This window comes from Penicillium hordei, assembly GCF_028827395.1.
Source record: "Penicillium hordei strain IBT 12815 chromosome Unknown utg000005l_segment0_segment0, whole genome shotgun sequence".
Lineage (NCBI taxonomy): Eukaryota > Fungi > Ascomycota > Eurotiomycetes > Eurotiales > Aspergillaceae > Penicillium > Penicillium hordei.
Window position 1 is genome coordinate 391,108 of NW_026623146.1, and position 18,354 is coordinate 409,461.

General features: G+C 47.7%; 8 protein-coding genes across 8 annotated transcripts; 3 read left to right on the forward strand and 5 right to left on the reverse strand.

The window, feature by feature from the left end:
- Positions 1-54: 54 nt before the first annotated feature.
- N7537_009116 (uncharacterized protein) lies at positions 55-1,457 on the forward strand (the record flags this gene model as incomplete). The annotated part of the gene is made up of 5 exons (XM_056900170.1): positions 55-769; positions 818-857; positions 906-1,065; positions 1,122-1,320; positions 1,375-1,457. 5 exons carry the CDS (start codon positions 55-57, stop codon positions 1,455-1,457), a joined length of 1,197 nt encoding a protein of 398 aa, XP_056748838.1.
- Positions 1,458-3,042: 1,585 nt separating this feature from the next.
- On the reverse strand, positions 3,043-4,512 carry N7537_009117 (DUF4238 domain-containing protein; the record flags this gene model as incomplete). The annotated part of the gene is made up of 1 exon (XM_056900171.1): positions 3,043-4,512. One exon carries the CDS (start codon positions 4,510-4,512, stop codon positions 3,043-3,045), a length of 1,470 nt encoding a protein of 489 aa, XP_056748839.1.
- A 1,491-nt stretch (positions 4,513-6,003) lies between these two features.
- Positions 6,004-6,508, reverse strand: N7537_009118 (uncharacterized protein; the record flags this gene model as incomplete). The annotated part of the gene is made up of 2 exons (XM_056900172.1): positions 6,004-6,189; positions 6,245-6,508. The coding sequence occupies 2 exons, from the start codon at positions 6,506-6,508 to the stop codon at positions 6,004-6,006; spliced, it is 450 nt and encodes a 149-aa protein (XP_056748840.1).
- A 2,081-nt stretch (positions 6,509-8,589) lies between these two features.
- On the reverse strand, positions 8,590-8,973 carry N7537_009119 (ankyrin repeat protein; the record flags this gene model as incomplete). The annotated part of the gene is made up of 1 exon (XM_056900173.1): positions 8,590-8,973. One exon carries the CDS (start codon positions 8,971-8,973, stop codon positions 8,590-8,592), a length of 384 nt encoding a protein of 127 aa, XP_056748841.1.
- Positions 8,974-10,450: 1,477 nt separating this feature from the next.
- N7537_009120 (uncharacterized protein) lies at positions 10,451-12,394 on the reverse strand (the record flags this gene model as incomplete). The annotated part of the gene is made up of 5 exons (XM_056900174.1): positions 10,451-10,676; positions 10,727-11,320; positions 11,386-11,460; positions 11,519-12,133; positions 12,186-12,394. 5 exons carry the CDS (start codon positions 12,392-12,394, stop codon positions 10,451-10,453), a joined length of 1,719 nt encoding a protein of 572 aa, XP_056748842.1.
- A 171-nt stretch (positions 12,395-12,565) lies between these two features.
- Positions 12,566-12,901, forward strand: N7537_009121 (uncharacterized protein; the record flags this gene model as incomplete). Its single annotated transcript, XM_056900175.1, has 1 exon — positions 12,566-12,901. One exon carries the CDS (start codon positions 12,566-12,568, stop codon positions 12,899-12,901), a length of 336 nt encoding a protein of 111 aa, XP_056748843.1.
- A 969-nt stretch (positions 12,902-13,870) lies between these two features.
- N7537_009122 (putative MFS alpha-glucoside transporter) lies at positions 13,871-15,917 on the forward strand (the record flags this gene model as incomplete). The annotated part of the gene is made up of 8 exons (XM_056900176.1): positions 13,871-14,006; positions 14,066-14,389; positions 14,450-14,573; positions 14,628-14,673; positions 14,733-14,751; positions 14,835-15,562; positions 15,628-15,732; positions 15,789-15,917. 8 exons carry the CDS (start codon positions 13,871-13,873, stop codon positions 15,915-15,917), a joined length of 1,611 nt encoding a protein of 536 aa, XP_056748844.1.
- A 356-nt stretch (positions 15,918-16,273) lies between these two features.
- On the reverse strand, positions 16,274-18,105 carry N7537_009123 (sugar porter family MFS transporter; the record flags this gene model as incomplete). The annotated part of the gene is made up of 4 exons (XM_056900177.1): positions 16,274-16,667; positions 16,743-17,526; positions 17,599-17,924; positions 18,008-18,105. The coding sequence occupies 4 exons, from the start codon at positions 18,103-18,105 to the stop codon at positions 16,274-16,276; spliced, it is 1,602 nt and encodes a 533-aa protein (XP_056748845.1).
- Between the last annotated feature and the right edge of the window lie 249 nt (positions 18,106-18,354).

Consider the following 18,354-nt stretch of genomic DNA (forward strand, 5'->3'; position numbering starts at 1 on the left):
CCCTCTATCAGAAACCATCTCATCTCCTCTCAACACATCTCAACCCATCTCAACATGCTCCCAAATAGCGACCCTCATTCTAAGGCCTTTTGGTCTCCCGACCCCGGCTTCACCCAGCTCATCCAGGGCAATTGGAACGGTAAGCCTGTCGAGAAGGAGGTCTTGACCCTTTCCAGTCCCCCGGTTCAAAACACCTCGGTCTATGCCTTCGGGAACATCTTTCTTTCCACCACCCGTGATGACTACGCCAGAGAACTTAACATCGACCTGTCCATCATCCCAGACATTGCCAGTCAAGTGGACGAGCTGGTGAAGGCCTACGGACAAGCCAATGCCGATAGCACTGCCTTCCGCGACACAACGTGGAAAAGTCTCGTCGATCTCTCTGGTAAAATATACAACTTCACGAAGATAGCGGGAGGCACGGTAGAATCTTCCTACTACGCCGCTATCATGCAGTCGCTAAATGACTACAACACCGCCAAAAAGAAGAGTCCCCCCGACACCGGAAAGATGAAAGAGGCAGCAGAAGCGATTGTCGAATTCACCGAAGACCTCCTGACAAGAACGGCCGAGCTTGTTGCCAGCGGCAAGGCTCTCATCTTAGCCGTGGACGAGTTCAACAGCAGCATCTACAGTATGTGGGCGTCGTTGAATTCCACTCTGGAGGATATCAAAAGACGCTTGGACCCGGTGGAGGTCAGAAATCTCTCAATCATCAATGGTCTTCAGAAGACCTCCTCAGATCAGCGCGTAGAGTATCACTACGGTATGTCGGCGAATTCAACTTTAAATGCCAAGCTAATGTTATCTACAGACGTGATTGCGTCTGGAGAGGGAGCCTCATACGCGCGGTGGTAAATAGCATCACCCCCTGTATTATATAAAACTAACTAACCGATCAGCCCACTGTTTGGCGTCCTCCCTGCAACCCCAACCTCAGCATACGGTCCCCGCGCATCCGCAATAAAAAACGTGATCCAAACAATCGAGAACGAAATCAAAACAGATGACAAGAAGGTCCTAGCTGCGCGCAGAGTTGCCACTGATGCTCAGCAGGTCATGGTACATCTACCCCTTCTGGTTAACTAGCTGTATCTAATCCATCTTGGTTCTTATAGGAAGACACCTACGCAGTCCGCGAGCTAATCCTAGGAACGTCAGCGGCCATCAAAGCCATCCAAGTCGGCTGGGAGAGAATCGGGACAGACTTACAATATCTCCACGATGCGGCTAAGGGGAATACGATTCCTGATGTTGAATTTGATAAGGATTTCATCCTGCAGACAATCGATGGTTGGAAGCAGTTTGGCACATCCGGTATGCAATCCTCGCTTCTCTTGATCTGGCATATAATGGCTAACATATATCTAGTGGATGCTTTTCGTGAAGCCGCCTACACTGGCCAGCCTGAGCCCATGACGGTTGACCAGTGGATTGAAAAGATTGGCCAATAGGTGTTAATGTCTATATAGTATTGTCTTGAAGTCAAATACTGTCTGCGTAATAACCCACTGTGGACGGCTACTTATATTTGTATGGCCACCAATTCTTCATGATAATGAACTTAACCTTGCAATACTGAATAAAAATACAACTGCGTTGGGGCCAAATCGATTACTCGTAGGGCGCCTTAACGCCTCAGGCGGACTTTGTATGTCAACGAAAAACACATGTTTTCGATCGCTCGACCTCACGAGAGAATGTGACCCTAGTGACTTCCCAGAAAATGCCCACCTTTTTCTCAGGCAAGCAGTAAATGAGCTTTTTAAATTGGGGATGTGTCTAGTAGCCGGAACATGACTTTGGGTATTTCAAATCATCGCCAAATTGTTCGTGGCAAGATGAAAAACGAGAGTTTAAAAGCTTTAGGAGAAAAAGAAATTTTGATATTGTGTTCTTTGAGCCGTTGAACCATTTTCAATACGTCATATGAGCTCTTTGGGGTCCTTTGATCTACTGAAATTCCTTAACACCGAGTCCGGGATCACCGCGGCCCGGATAACGGTGTTTAAAATGTGACCTTCGCATCCTGCTAAGACGACGATTCATTGAAAGAGGTCGAAAGCTAGGCATACTGTATATGGCTTAATTCGCCTAGACCCCTATAAGATTTTCTTTAGTTAGATTTAAGCCCCTATAGCGAGACAGAAATAAAAGTGAGGACAACTTATCTAATAAGTGACGGATTATATTAGTGGAAATGTCAGAATACCAAATCCGAATACATGGTAGAAACCAGGTAATATACCACGGAAAATCATGTGACATTGGGTACCAGGCATACCATACAAAAGTGCATATTACAGTTAGTCATCATGGTCCGCACAGATTGTTGAAATAGCGGGTTTTGTCATTTTAGTTAGAGTTGTCAACATTGGTCATCTATACCATACATTGTTCGTACACCAGTTTTCTGTCGTCCTCACCCGGTCCCACAACCTCGCGCCAAGTTCATGCGTGAAAATCAAACCTTGCTAATATTAGCCCTATAATTGAACCTGACTCTAAATCGGTGCATTTTGCACTCTTTGTCCTTAGCAGTGCAAGATATCAACAAAACCAAATGAATTGAAACATAACAAAGCTTTGGCCGTGATCACTTCAATCTACGTTGCAGCCTGGTGAAACATGGTTTGTATGAGCACAATTCGTTTCTCCGGGAAGGACGCAATATCTAACCCAGTATTAGCCTAAATCTTGTACAATACTTGGATATGAAAGTTGGTCTGACAAATCACGACTCACATTTGGCAAACTCGTCCTCTATTCCTGCAAGCTGAAGAACTCCAATTCTTTTAGTGAAGTCTCGGGAGTCGAACTTGTCCATGTTCCGTGAAATCTTGAAATATATCCATAACCTCTCAGGAGGAAATGTCATGAAGAAGTCCTGCCGGCTTTGGCGAATAATTGATTTTTCCCTATCCGTCAAACGAGCAGTTTTGAGAGCTCGATCGACTTTAGTCCTCAAAAGCATTAAAAGACCGGCTTGGTGGACGTCATTCCAGAACGCCCTTTCGTTTGCTTCTGTCCATTATAGTGTCAATTTGGGAAGGATAGGATGCTCATGGCGGCTATCATACCAGGCTTTAAAAGCAAATAAGCTCGAGGCAGTAGTCTTTCTATCCCCGAAATCTTCAATAGCCCGATTCCAACTTCAAGTGCAACGACGGATGACATGTGCATCCGACCTTCATCAGGCGGGAAACTAGGTTCAATAACAGTCTTTCTGCAACTGACAGAGCTCCCAAGATCACGACAAATTTTCTCCAGTGTGGTTAGGAATACGTGACGTTTCTCTTGGGGATCGAAGATAGCTTTCATGCCATATATATCCGCTTTCATATAGTTCTCTAAGTTTGCTTTCAACGATTCTCGAGAATGATAGACAATTGATGAGGTGAGGTACGCTTCTTCTAGGAGAAGATTGTTGATAATTGTCATATGACGCGATGGAAGTTTGAAGCACTGGAATTGGAACCTATCGTTCTCACGGAAAGAGGCTCGCAAAGAGGTTGCTGAGGTTATATCTGGCGCAGCATAGATAGTGTGGCATGGATGAATGGGAAGATCTTGCAAAATCGATCCTGCTTTGTCAGGATGGAGATGTTGAGATTGAATAAGCACAGCAAATTGTTCCCGTAATTTCCGAAGTCCATCACTGTCCTGGCCTTGTGAAGGAAGAAGATGACTCCGTAAGACAATGATAAGCTTGGGGGACAATGGGGCAAAATTGTGGTACTCGGTGTAGTTGCTCTCCACCTTTCGGGTAATCGGATGTATTTCCTCTGTCGATGGACCTTCAAAGATGCAATATGCATTTTGAGTCAGCAGAAATTCATCTTCCGAGGTAGATGGCTCGCAGAAAGCGATAAAACTCCCTATGAGATGCAGTTCCATCATCATAGCGTCGTCCGGATACATTTGAGTTTTAAGAGTATTCATCCAGTTCCTTTCAGGGTCCATATTAACATCCAAGAACCGACGTAAGTTATCAAACCACACGTCACGCGGTTTTTGGAATCCACTGGATTCCATATAACTCAAAATCTTTTCCCGGTCATCCGCCTGGTACTCATCAATGTGGTCATGGTTATACCGGTCGAACATGCCCGAATTTCGATACTTCATCAGAAACAAGAATTTTCGTAGCCTATCAAGTTCAATCCGGTTGAGCTCGAGCGTCAAGCTTTGAGAAAATCTGCTGCGTGCGCGATGAACAATCTCGCTCACTTGACCTTCGAGCAGTGCAAACTTCTTCTCGAGGTGGTAGGGATTCTCATCAAAACCAGGGTCTCGATACATATTCACGAGGGCAAACTCGGTCGAAACTGGTCGCTGGGTCAACATGGATCTTTCCAGATCAATCTTGTTCGCCAGGAAGTCAGAACGCTTTTCCATTTTGTTCTTTTGACTCCTATTTGCCGGCCCTGCTGGGGGTTGATCTTCCGGTGCAAAATTCTTCAAGATAAATCGAGGAATGAAGTGGTGGTTTTGCTTTGATGGCGCCATCTTGGGTGTCGATTTCTCTATTGCCTTATCTGGTTAATTTCGAAGAGAATACCATTCCATCTTATATGCAGGCGTACTGCGCGGGATCGTTGTCCCGCAGACCAGTCTCCAGGCAACTGTTTTTCTCCTTGTTCAAGTTCGCTCTTCTGATTCTCGGCGGGTATTCATTGGAGTGTAAAGTCTGAGATAGACAGCCACCAACGCATATTCCATTAAAACGCGCAGACCAACTGACACTGCTGTATGGGATATCCCTGCATAGACCAATTAGCATCCTTACCGCTCCCGATACGCAATTGCTGAGCTGGTAAATCATCCAGTAAAACCGGCGGTTATGGGACTCGGCGATCCACATCATTTCTAAAAGAATAATAGCTCATCTCCAGCATCGGCATACGAATTGGACCAAAACGGGGATAAGGATATGATTGGTGCAGGTGCGAGCGTTCGAGGCAGCCAAGGGCCAAGGCACACTCAGCCGCTTTGGTTACCCCTCCGAGCTCCAATCTAACATATTGTTATACTGAAACCTTGGAAGAAACCAGCTCTCTCTATGGTAAATATTTTCACAGAGCCAATCATTTGTTCATGACAACTACGCTGCAATGCCAGAAAGCTTTTACTATAAACACTACAATATATCGTTGATCTCGACGGGGAGGGCAAATCTAGATGCCGCGAAGGCTGTGCTGGATAAAATCCACGGACCTCTAGCTCATTCCAGAGCTGATAAAAAGATATATACACTAGGTATAATGCATGTTCATAATATGGTGATCACCTGCCTTCCGTTTGGTTTTATGGGACGTATATCAAGCCATTTGGCTATCGGCACGTTTAAGCTGTTTCACACCCACTTAGCAGTTCTATCCTAAAATGTATCATCATCTTAGCTACATATCAACTCACTTGTAATTTTCCTCCTATGGCTTCGGGCTGTTAGTGCTTCGCACACTTTCTGGGCACGAGGAAAATGACTTTGCATTTCTCGTCTAATGATTGCGCCTTGTTCGGCCTGTAAACTGAGCCAGCACTTTTAACCAAGTTTCCACGCCAAGTACCGTAGCAGGATAGCATTCAGACAAGACTAATCTGCAATCGCCTTCATTTCTAAACCATAGAGTAGGGGACTACCACACGGACTAAACCCCTCGTTCACTCGATCTAATGCTGCCACGACAAATTTCTATTATTAATAATACTGGGTGTCCCTTACGTCTACGCATTATATATACCTAGTATATCATAACCAATCTAATTCAGATATCAGCAGACCTGACCACAAGCACAGAGCATATCTACAAAAGTGTTCAAAAACATATGTCAGAACCGATAACAACTATAAAACCTCTTCACAGATAGAGCGCACGGGGTAACCAATTGTGCATAGTCGACGAAAATTGTTTGTCGAAGTGTGACGCCCATTCTCAACTATAGAACATTCATGTCTTTCCGCGTCTCATCCATCTGTCCCAATAGGATTGTGACTGACTAGAAAATCACTCGAAGCAAGGCCTTTAGAAAACCATCTTTCTTTGCTGCAGACTTTGGGAATATTTTCCTAGTGTTGAGAGTGTACTCTCTCAATGCCTTAGGGCTAGGAAAATGCTTGACATTCTTTCCGGTTCTTCGGGAATCAACCAAGTCGACTAGATTGACATGAGTCTTCGCAAGAGCCTTCTCGGATTTAGCATTGTGATATCTAGGGGGAAATGGAAGATATAGTAATCACCTTTCGGCACTGAGAAATACTCTTGGTTGGACTCTGGGTCTTCACTTCGGCGCAAAGTGCCTGCCAGTTCTCTAGCTTTGTCGCGTCGGTACCGAAGTGAGCATCAAATTGAGATGCAAGAAATCTCGCACGCTCTCTATTGTATTTTTTCGAACCTTGTCTCCAGTTCATTTGACATGCTAGGCGATCAAACTCAGCAATTGCTAAAGCCGAGTTCGCAGTTTGGAAACTTGGGAACCGAGAAAAATAATTTGAGTCGTCCATCTTAAACTTGACTGCCGTAGTGTAGAAATTGCAAGGTAGATAGGATAGAAGTTGTTCTATCGTAGTATTTGACTGGGGATCTTGCAGAATTTAAACCCGAGTCAACCTAATGGATTATATAGGTAGTTGACCTTCGCCCCTGGCTTCAAACCGCGGTTGCCTCACTTTCGAGCGGCGCAGTGACAGGGATCTGTTGGCACAGCACTGCCAAAGGTATGTATGGCTCACAACTGATGACAAGCTATACAAGCCACGCGCAACGGCGATACCGGCGCTAATCGATTCGTTGAGGTCTTTTCAATTTTCATCATATGAGGGGAAACGAAGTGACAGACAAAAAAGAACGAGATCTTACACAAAGTTCATGTATGAAGGAATCTTGCAATTTGTTCCAAATTTGGTTTTCCATTACATCTTTATTCGCCGAGGGATTTATCTCAATGTTGGGATGGGATCACAGCCCCCTTCGGTGTTCCAAAATCAGGCGAGTACCATCGGCTAGGGTTAGCCTCAAGGCAGATTCAATGTCCAGCTGCGCAGTTTATCTGCGACAGCATTGGTGTTCAATAGGAGTGATAGTGGCAGACCGTAAGCAAACACGGACATACTTGAAGATGTAATGACACACTTGCGGCAGCCTACCCCATACGGCTGTAGAGTAGTTTATTGGACGGCACAGAATAGTAGATAAGGGCGTTATGATGATGCTGAACTAATTAATAGGGGATTCTTGAATACACTCTCCCTATGTCTTCATCTACCCGCTTCCAACCAGTTACGTGGACGTTGACTGGACCTAACTTCCATTGTCATTGGATGACAATATCTGCATCTAGCCGCCTCCTTTCATGAGCCGCATACACCGGCTCAAATATTCCGCGCCACAAGGCATCTTTGGGAAGATATGTAACTCACCTCTGTTGCTGCTTGCGCACCGCTTTAATGATAGGTCCTTAGATGTCCTTTCTAAATATATGATCTTATTTTTGGGTGTTCTTATTTTTGGGGGAGCCATCCCTTCTTGTTTTAAGTGATTCACGCCCCAAAGTACCTTCCTCTATACTTGTTTGAGGGCGCTGCGGGGTTTGGGCTGCGCACTTCCTCATTTGGCGCTCATGCATGCAGGCCACTTTTCTCCCCCCCCGCCAGAGTCAGCCTCGCTTCATCATTCCGACACCCAATCGAGTAGAGAAGATTTCGTCTGGCACATGAAGTTCTCTAAATGACAAATCAGCATTTACTGTCGCGACTTACTAGATGAAAGATCACTTACGAACTCATAGGTGATTCGATTTGCTCTGAACAGACTCTTTGCCACTGATTTGCCGTGTCAGTGACGTGTATGACATGGCACGTTAATCCCTGAACATACTTCATCTATAATTCCCGTCGTACCAGGCGTTAAGGTCAATTGAGGATTTTCTTGTAAGAAGAGATCCTCAAACTCATCTTCCACTAATCAGAAATGCGACCGGCATAAATCTAACGTTACGGAGCATACCATTATAGACTCGTGATCTCGAGTTAAGATCCCACATCATTCCCGCGGTGAATCGTTCTTGGTACGCCTCCGTGCTTCGCAACAGCTAGGTCTCTTTGCCGCTCTACTTCAGATTAGCCATCTCCCGGTGGACAAAAACTAGTATTCGGTAATTAGTGGTAAGATTAGAGGTATACTAACTGTGGTTCAAGATCTCCTTGACTGGCCTCTCTCCACTGATATCACTTGATTGTGCATACTGCAGCAGTTCCTTTGCAAAAGCCGCTCCTATTGCGGCAGCATGTTCCTGCCAAGCCTTGTCTCTATGCGGGTCATAGTCGCGAATGCCTCGGATGAAAGTGCACGTGAAATCATTCATCAGTCCTGTTGCCTCCGTGTCGACGCAAAGGACATGACCTTCAAGATTTTTGTTGATCTCCTCTCGCAGGACAGCATCATTCATTACCTGGTGTCTAGATGCGACAAGACCATAATGCACACGCATCCCCCTAGCCTTCCGCCGTACGACCTTGGTCATATCACAATGAAAACAGTTGTATCCTTCTTCCGGGTTGTCATATTCATCTCCGTCATGGTTTTCTTAGCCAGTGCGATGGTTGACATGGGCATGATCTGGTCTGAACAAGACATCCAGAAGTAGGTCCGAGCGCAGATACTTCGGCGCAAGCATGGGCCATTCCCTCCCTAGTCTGTCCAAGTATTCTGCTATCTTTGACCCGTTCATTTCATGTTCCGTCTCGAGTAATGTCAAAGCGGTTCGGGGGGAGAGGGGTTGGTTGTCTAGTGAACCTGTCTGCCTGAACTGACTACTTGCCCCTCCGTCACCTGAGTCCCATTGCACCACGGCGGGAGATGGAGCTACAGGAGGGGCGCTGACCACTACATCACCGAGTCTGGCCTTGGATGGATCACCCCCGACCATCAGATCAAACTTGACAGACGGGAACGAGAAGGTTTCAACCATCCTTCACGGCGACATTGGCGGTTGTGGAAAGTCCGATCCCGCCTCTTGTCAGACCAGCTATAACCACATTGTGTCTGCCGATAGATCCTAGGGTGTACGTGCAACGGTCATTTGGTGGCTTTGGGAGGCTGACATGTCGTTGATCCCGCATGGCCGTTGCCGCCGTTTGCTACTTTAGCAGAGCACAAACCCATCCCATTGTGTAATCGCTATAGAGCCTGGGATTTGTGTCCTCTGGTACGATCATTTTGGCGAATGCTTTAAACATGATATGTATGACACGAGCATAGGTCTATTCATAGACACATATTCATAACCTTGGAATTTTGATCTATCCCCAAGGAGTAGGAAACATTCGATATAAGACATACTTAGATAACGTAATAGAATCAATGTAGTGTGACTGACTGCTGACTGCAAGTGCGTTTTGGATAGTGAAAATGTCTAGCTGCATAATGTTGAGGAAAACGGCCACCTACTATTAATGGCTGCGCACTTCTATCTGGGAAGATTCAATATTTACTCCTCGATAGAATTATTTTTAGATATTTAAATTTCGAATCGCGGTTTAAGAAAAGGGGCGTAGTATTTAATTATATTCTTTTATATAGTACCCTTAAACTTAGGGGGTAATACCCTTTTAATTATGTCGGTTATAGCTTGAAATATTTCGTATTTTCGAGAAATATTTATAGCGATAGTATAACCTTTAGGTACTCTAAGGTAGCCTATCGAAGATACGCGTATATATCGTCCCTCTAGTAATAAAAGTGTCGTTAGATCTAGATTCTTAGGAGTCTAATAAATTAGTGACTACTATAACTAGTTACTTAATATATCACTAATAATAAATCTATAAGCTCCTATCGAGGTATTACTATAAGATACTAATAGTACAGGTAACTTACTTACTTCTAGACATTTTAAGATTAGGAAATAAGTCCCAATAAACTAGGGTTTCTAAAGTACCGGGAATAGTAGGAGTAAGTCTAGCTTTTCCCCTATCGAACTAAACGCCGCTTTACTCTCTCTCCTTAGGATAGTAGATTCGATTAAACTCTCGGCACTTTATAGGAGACTATTTTATAAACTACTCCCTAGTAGCGTCTATCTCTCCGCATTGCTAGTAGTAACGGATATCACGAAAGATCTCCCTATCACTAAAGTTTTAATGGCTTTAGTCGAATTCACGGAGTCTCCTACGGCAATCATCTTTTAATTGTACGGAATCGTATATTTCAAAATTCTACTAGTAGTCATTTGGGTCGAGCCAATGGAGTGCAGCAGCAATACGGTGTTGCCCTGGAAACAATGAAGATTCAGATCGCTTCGTAAAACGCGCGGGACCTGCCTCCTTCCGTAGCGTCCGGGAATGGGTTATATGTGTGTAGGACCACTAATTACATGAGACGAGTGGAAAGAGGCGAGGGAACTCCTCTCTGTGCGGACAGTGTGATACTTGGCATATTGTGCCATCTCAACTGGTGCCGGTGCTGGGATCTACTCCTGCACACTGGTACGATGCATCTTGAAGGCGTCGGTTTAGTGTATTTTGCACGATCCTCAAAGAAGCACTGCTCTCTGTGCTTTTCCAGTCCTTAAAAGCGGCCGAGGAAATGCATTGCCGCAGTTCGTCAAGGCTGGTACCGTTAAGACACGGGGTATCTATCACTTTCAGAGCAGCCAGCGTGGTCACAAAAAAGCTGTTTTAAAATGAGTTTTTGAGCTGGGCAGACGTGGCAAGATCGCTTACCTGATAGAGAGCGTCCACTTGTATATCGGACAGATGTCGATAGCAATAAAAATCTTTGGAAGAAGCTGCACATAGGAATCAATGAACCGCTGGCAATGGTCCTGGAGGTGGACATTAACTTGACCATCCTGTATTGCCTGGTAAACAGCTGGCCAGTAAATAGATAGCTTGCAGCAGTAATACTGAACGTTTAGGAAGTTGGACAATGAGTACATCGTGCACAGTTCGCTCGTTTCTTTGGGGAACCGGATGTTGACAGGGAGATAGTCGTACCATTCATCCACCTGGCGCTCCAATTCCAGGGCGATTCCGGGGGCGTAGCTAGGCCGATTATCTGTCGAATATGTGACGGCAGAATTACAACGATGCAACAAACGGCGCATTGCTATTTCGGCGAGAAAGAAGGATTGCGCCTGGTCTGCAGTTGTGCTAGTGCTATCACTGGAGTGGGCGCTTCCTGGGGAGACACCGGCGAGGCTGGTAGAGGGCTGCGGAGGCGGGAATTGCCAGGTGCGATGGCAGTTGGGGAGAGGCATGTATTCACCTAGATTCCAGATGTCGCTTTTGGAAACGTCGAACTGGACACCCAATTCGCTGGCAGAGGGTAAGGCTCGGTTAATTCGAGTCCTATGCTGTATTTACTTTGGTTGGAGGCTTACCTCTCCAGTAATAATATCGCCCAATATGTTCTATGCGTCAGTTCAAGAGCGTCACTATCTGTGACTTCCAGTCCACTAGTTTGCCAGTTTAGCTGGGTTTGTATACTAGCTACCCCGGAAAGCCGTGGCCTACCTCTTGAAAAGATTCTGGATCTTGAAAGAAGCTATCAAGCAGTAGTCGTGGGCCTGGAATGGCTTGAGAAGGCAGCAGTAGTAGATGCTGAAGAAGATCAGGCATTGAATGCTCGTCAATGTGCATTCTGCAAGGACTATAGGAAGCGACGCGAGGGCTGCTTCATAGTACGGGCTCCCAAAGCTTTGGTCGCGTACAACGCCACCGATTGCGGCCACAAGTAGAGCTAAGCAGTTATGGGACGAGGGCGTCAGGGGCTCTGACAGGATGTGAAAGTACTCTTCGGTAAAGCCCAACGGAAGGATGGGGTAATAGCCATGGATTAGCTCCGAGAACGCAGCTAGAGCATCCGTGACTTGACTATGGGAGCTGAAGAAGATGCGCGGTGAGGTGGTCGTGCCAGCGAGAAGGTTCGCTCGCTCGAGTCGAATGAGGCCCTGGATGTAGTCGTCTTCGATTCCGAGAACGTGCATGATAGACTGAGTTGCCAGCAAACGAAATGGGGAGTCCTCGTGTGAGCCTAGCGCACTCCCGGGTAGGGAGTTGGGCTGCTTGGACAGCAGCGCGGTGAGGTAGTCGAGGCGCATATTGACATTCGCTAATTCTGTTTCTACCCTGCATATCCCGTTAGCACAACTCGAATGAGACTTCGGCGCGGCAAGCATACGGATTCGCCGGGCTTTCAGGGAGCTTTTGATAGCAGCAGTCCAGCCCCCGAATCCGACACGGAGCGCAGCACGGTCGCTGGCCACCGCACTTCACTCTTCGTGATCTGCAGGTGTCGCAGGCGAGAACCAGTCGTCTCCGCGCCTTAGTCATGTCTGATAGTGGTGGCGAAGGAACAGGAGCAGGAGGTTGGAGACCAAGAGAAGCCATGGAAGCGCGGATGTCAGTTCAAATTCCGCGGGGCCAATTAATTGTTTTCTAGCGGGAATTCCCCGCACTTATTGCATCTTTCCTCTGTGGGGAAACGATGGGGACTCCATGTGGGGTATTTAATCTCTCGCCAGCATCTCCATGCATATGGTGCCATTCTATACAGCCACTATGAGTTATCCATGCAGAAATCATCTCCTCGGCGACTTCAACAAAAGGTCGCTTGCAGTGCGCGTGTCGCCAGTTGGGACCCCAAAGGCCTCAACAAAGATGCCTTCGTCGTGCTGCCCGGCGACGCTGCCGTTATTGCTGAACTCTAGGGCCCCGGTGCAATCACACATTTATGGTTTATCGGAGAAGCAATTCGGCGGCGCAGCAGCCTTCAATATTTACCTGACGATGTCATTTAACAAGCGCGCCTGGATCGAGATTGAGAACCAGGACGATGAAGCCTATATGCAAGACTTTTGTGTTAATTACGAGCTCTACCTCAGGAAGACGTGCTAAACATATAGGCAAACTCTCTAGCATCCTATCCTGTCCAGTTCAGTAAGAGGATTGAGGCATTTTGAATTCAAGTACGCGACCCGTCTCCGCGACGATTGGTCCACAACTGCCTGAGACTTTGCCCCATGGAGATTTTGGTGGACAAACGACTACTCCGGAGACCTGCGGTCGGGCCACTTGCGGAGCCGACAGCCCACCTTCATCAGGCCAATAGGCCGTAACTCGGCAAATTCTCGGAGGCAGGTTCCCGAGTGGAGACATCGGATCACGGCAGTCTTTATTGTTGGGCACCGTGCCAAGCCGGGCCATCAGCTCGGGGATACTCAGAAAATACCTCGGGGATACCCTCACCTCCCCATGCGGAGGGTCAGGGTCCGAGACCTAGACCCGAGAGTTGTTCTTGGCAAAAAAAGTGACTTTGACATTTTTTAATTACATTTTGTTTTAACCCTATATTTCAGCGCACGCAACCGAGCTACGCACGGTAACGAATATATTGATTTCAAATGTAAATATCTCAACCAAAACTCTATTAAATTAAATACACAAAAATCATCTATCTAGCTAGGCATCTTGTGGCGGCTCGGTAGTGAAATACGTTACTCGAAATGGGATGATTACATAAGCCAAATTGGCGGGTATCCCGGACCTTTTGGAGTATCCCCGAGCTGGAACCCGCAAGTGCCAAACCCACCAATACCTACCCGGTATTACGAGTCAAGCCTACCCAATACCAACCCCATCCCCGGGTTAGTGAGGTGGGCTTGGCACGGAACCCCAGACTCTGTGAAGAGGTCTGGGCCACGGCGAAGGGCCGATGCCGCTGCTCCCGTCATAAAATACCCGATACCGTACCATTTTCCCCGGCCTGGAATTGAACCACTCGTATGTACATTATTATGCCATTGTTACCCCATCTATAAGATTAGAAAAGACTCCACCTCGGTCGACTCCCTCCGAGGAAACAAGATGGTGAATGCCGCTGCCGCACAGATGGTAAATTATCCACCCACAGAAACCGACTCACTCGGGATTGACTACTCCATCATTGACCCAGGCCAAAGATGGCGAATGCTCAAGTCCCAAAAGCGGCTCCTCCTTTGGTGTCGGTGCACACAACCACTTCTACAAGAAAGAAAGATACTGAATAAATCTCTCCACCAGGCCTCTGGGTATCCAGCGGCGTCATCATGCAAGGCTTCGATATCGTCGCAGGAAGCCAACTAGCCGTCCTCCCGGAATTCCAGAAGCAATTTGGACACCCCCAGCCAGACGGCTCCTACATTATCCCAGCTCGCTATCTCTCCGCGTGGAATTCAATTGCCCCGGCGTGCGAGATAGCGTCCACTTTCATCTACGCCCCGTTACTGGAGAGATATGGCCGTCGGCCGGGTATCTTGGTTGCATCTGCCATTTCTGCCGGTGGGGTGCTTCTGCAGCAGTTGGCAACGGATTGGCGGGTTCATATGGCGGGTCGAGGCGTCAATGGTTTTATTTGATCTCTGTCTAGTGATGTCTTCGCTAGCGAATACTGATGTGATGATGCAGGTATTGCGATTGGTATGATGTTTACTATCTCGCCGTTGTGGATTGGGGAAACGTGTCGGCCAGAGCTGAGGGGGTTTTTTCTGTGCTTCTTTAATACGAGTATTGTTTTTGGGCAGCTTGCTATGTTGGTGTCTTGTTTGACCTGGTCTTTGAATCGGTTGCTAATCCATGTGTGTAGTGTAGCCTTGGCGAGAGGAAGCAGCTATATCACTGGCAAATGGCGAGTATTGAGAATATATTCCAAAATGGCCCAGAGCTCTTGACTAACATGGTATTTCAACAGGCAATGGTGGCTTCCAGTGGTAGGGATGTACATCTTTCCAGGTAACCCCGCATCAACCCTTTACTGAATTTGTATTCACGGTCTTACTTTGCCATCGCCTAGTAATTCTCACCTCCGGGTGGCTATTCTTCCCCGAATCTCCCTACTGGCTTGTCCGTCACGGAAAGACCACCCAAGCCCGAGGGTCTCTGCAACGCGTATACGGCATCAAGAACGAGATCTTTTACACCATCGAAGTCCGGCGCATGGAATCAGAAACCCTCCAAGCCTTCTCCATCCAGGGAAGTGTCTCCCAGAACTCCCGCCATAGCTTCCTAGGCCTCGATCTCTCCAGCGAAGTCGAGTGCTTCAACCGCCTAAACCGCAAACGCACTCTAACCGCCATCTTGGCAGCCAGTGGACAACAGATGATCGGTGCGACATTTGTCGTCGGCCACGCGACGTACTTCCTCGACCTGATCGGGGTCAAGGATTACTTCGATGCTTCTATTGTGTTGTATGTGCTCATGCTGTTAGCAAGTATGGGCGCGTTCCCGCTGTCTGAGATCGTCGGGCGACGCACGATGATTGTAATCCCCCAAACCGTGCTGTGCTGCGTCCTCCTCTTAATTGGGATCCTGGGGTGCGTTCCCAACCAAGAAAAAGCAAGCTGGGCGATCATCGTCTTCATCTATATCTGGTCGATTATTTACCAGCTGTCCATCGGCGCCGTTGGGTTTGTGCTCGCCTCTGAGATTGCCACGGTACGGTTGCGCAGTGCGACGCAGGGCCTTGTTACCATCACCAATGCGGCCTGGGCGCTTATTATGCAGTTCACAATTCCTTACATGGTGAGCTCTATCCGCCTCAACCGGTGTTCATTATGTACTTATGTGGCGAATTCTTCTGTGTACAGATCAACCCCGATGCAGGTAATCTGGGCGGGAAGGTTGGATTTATCTTCCTCGGGACTGGCTTTTTTGCTGCCATCGGAGGATGGTTTCTGTATCCGGAAACAAAAGTAGGTGGGACTGATACCCGAAGCAGGGGAAACAACTGACTGACGGCGTCGCACAGGGAATCTCTTTTGAGACCATGGACGAACTCTATGCCAGCGGGACTGCGCCCCGACATTTTCGGGCAGTGAGTGGGCAGATGAGGGGCTGTACTCCAGAATCCAAGCGGGAGCCTCCGGTTCTGCCCTGAACTGGTGCCATCTCACCATCTCACCATCTCATATCTATTTTAGGAGTATTTTTATCGAGGCAAAGAAATTCGTAAAGCTATCTCCTTGCTTAGGACAAGTAATATCACCTTCCAACCCATTGTGAAATGCATGCGGCGTTCGACCACATATCCCGTTCGTTGTTTAGCTAGTAATAGTTGCTTACACAAGAGACGGTCGTTTAGCAGTTTATTAAGCCATCCTCAAGAATATATATCCCCGAATACATTCGTCCTAAAACTACCATCTTGAATTCCTCGACTCAAATCTCTGCTACACTATGACTTGCATACTACCAATACTTCCACCAGGACTCCTCCTCCACCTTCACATTTACTCAAGCAGAACCATCAGCACGGAGCTCAACCTCGTGATGCTCCCCAGTAGCCTCCTGTGGCTCGGCCTTCTCCCTCATCTGAACAAACGTAATGCTCGGCTTCCAACCCACACTAGCACGGGCACTCGGCACCTCATTATACAGCTCATCGACCTCTTCCAAAGTCAGCCCTTTGGTCTCGTAGATCATAAAGTACACGAAGCCAATGCAGATAAAGCAGCACCCGAACCAGATGAAGAAGATCTTCGACTGCAGGTTCGCGTTGCCGTCACCGTAGTTGACAAGGTACGGGGTTGCGAAGCTCAGCGCCCAGTTCACCAGCCAGTTTGTGGCGGTCGTCATGGAGAGAGACTTTGCGCGGGTTTTAAGAGGGAAGATCTCGCCGGTGACAACCCTATTTTTTTAAGGAAATTTATTAGTAACCAAAAAGGAAAGCAGGGAAAATACAGAAAGCAAAGAAAAGACGTACCAGGCGATTGGGCCCCACGAGGCAGCGAAGAAGAAGATAAAGATGCAAATAAACGCAATGGCCGCTTGCTGGGCCGCAGTATTGTGGACGATGATAGTCCCCTGACTATCTTGGCCCGTTGTAGTAGTCCCCACAACGGCAACAATCAACTGCGAGACAGCCATCCCAACCGCACCGAGGAGCAGGACAGGGCGCCGCCCCCATTTGTCAATCGCGTAGAGTCCCGGAACCGTAGATCCCACGTTGACGCAGTTGATAATTAGGGTAATGATAAACTCATTCTTGAACCCGGAGTTTTTGAAGAACTGTGTCCCATAGTAGATGATGAAATTGATCCCGCTTAGCTGTTGCAGCCCTTGCAGGCAACAACCTGTGACAAGGCGTTTCAGCAGATTGCCCCGGAAGCAGTCGATGTATCCGGACTCGCCAAAGCTAACCTCGTACTGGTGATTTGCCTGGATCTCGGCGAGTTCCTGACGTACAGCTTCGTGGTCTTCGGGGAGGCGACGGAGTTTCGAGAGGCTGCGTGCTGCGGCTTTGATGTTGTCTCGCTTGACTAGATAGCGTGGGGTCTCGGGGAGGATGAGCATGCCTACAACGAGGATGATAGACCAGGCAAACTGGACGGCGATGGGGATGCGGTAGGAGCCGGAGTTGTTGTGGTTGTGCGTTGCATTGTTGATTACTGATGCTATAAGGAGGCCGACGGTGATGGCGAATTGGTATGAGCCGACGATGAAGCCTCGAATCCATTTAGGTGCTGTCTCGGACTGGTAGAGAGGGACTGTTGGGCGACACCATAACTGTCAATACCTTGATAGAAGAAAGAAATCAAATGGGAAGGGAAAAATCATACCCAGCGTAGAAATTAGGCCAACCCCTAAGCCAGCAAAGAACCTCCCGGCAAGAAAGAGCGGAATGTGGGTTGCGATTGTCTGCAGGATCACCCCTAGGACAAACACAGTGTTGGACGCAACTAGACCCAAGCGGCGACCAAGAATGTCACCCAAAGGAGCGGCAGCAAGGGCTCCGAAGAAGGTCCCCGCTGAGAGTATAGAGACAATGGCAGAGGACTGGCTGGACGTAACGTTCAGTTGGCCAGTGTTGTCCCTGTATCCCGTGGAGAACGTGCGAGCCCAATATGGCATGGCGAGGATGCCACTGATGGTGCCAGTATCATAGCTAGAAAAACACGCCCCAGGTCAGAGAGAGCTTCCACAAGATAGATATTTCAATCCTCCCCCATGGCAAGTTCTAGCACTCACCCATACAGGATCCCCCCGAATGCAACAAAACCACTTATGACGATGGCAGGCCAGGCCTTGCCCTCGGTTCTTTCGGGCTGTTTGAGGGAGAAGCCCATGGTAAAGATTTAACAGCACACTTTCAAGGCAAGGAACCGTAAAGATGCTTTGAATTGGTGGTTGATAACCCCCAGGAGTCGAGGAGAGAGCGCTTGTATTGGTATTTATAACACGCGGGCACGTCCCTTTCGCGGAGAGCCCCCCCCATGTTTATTTTTTATTTCTCCGTACCAAGCCAGGCATCGGCCGGCGAGGAGAGATGCGCCCGATCCCGATGCCCGAATTCCTCCGGCGTCTGATCGCAAACA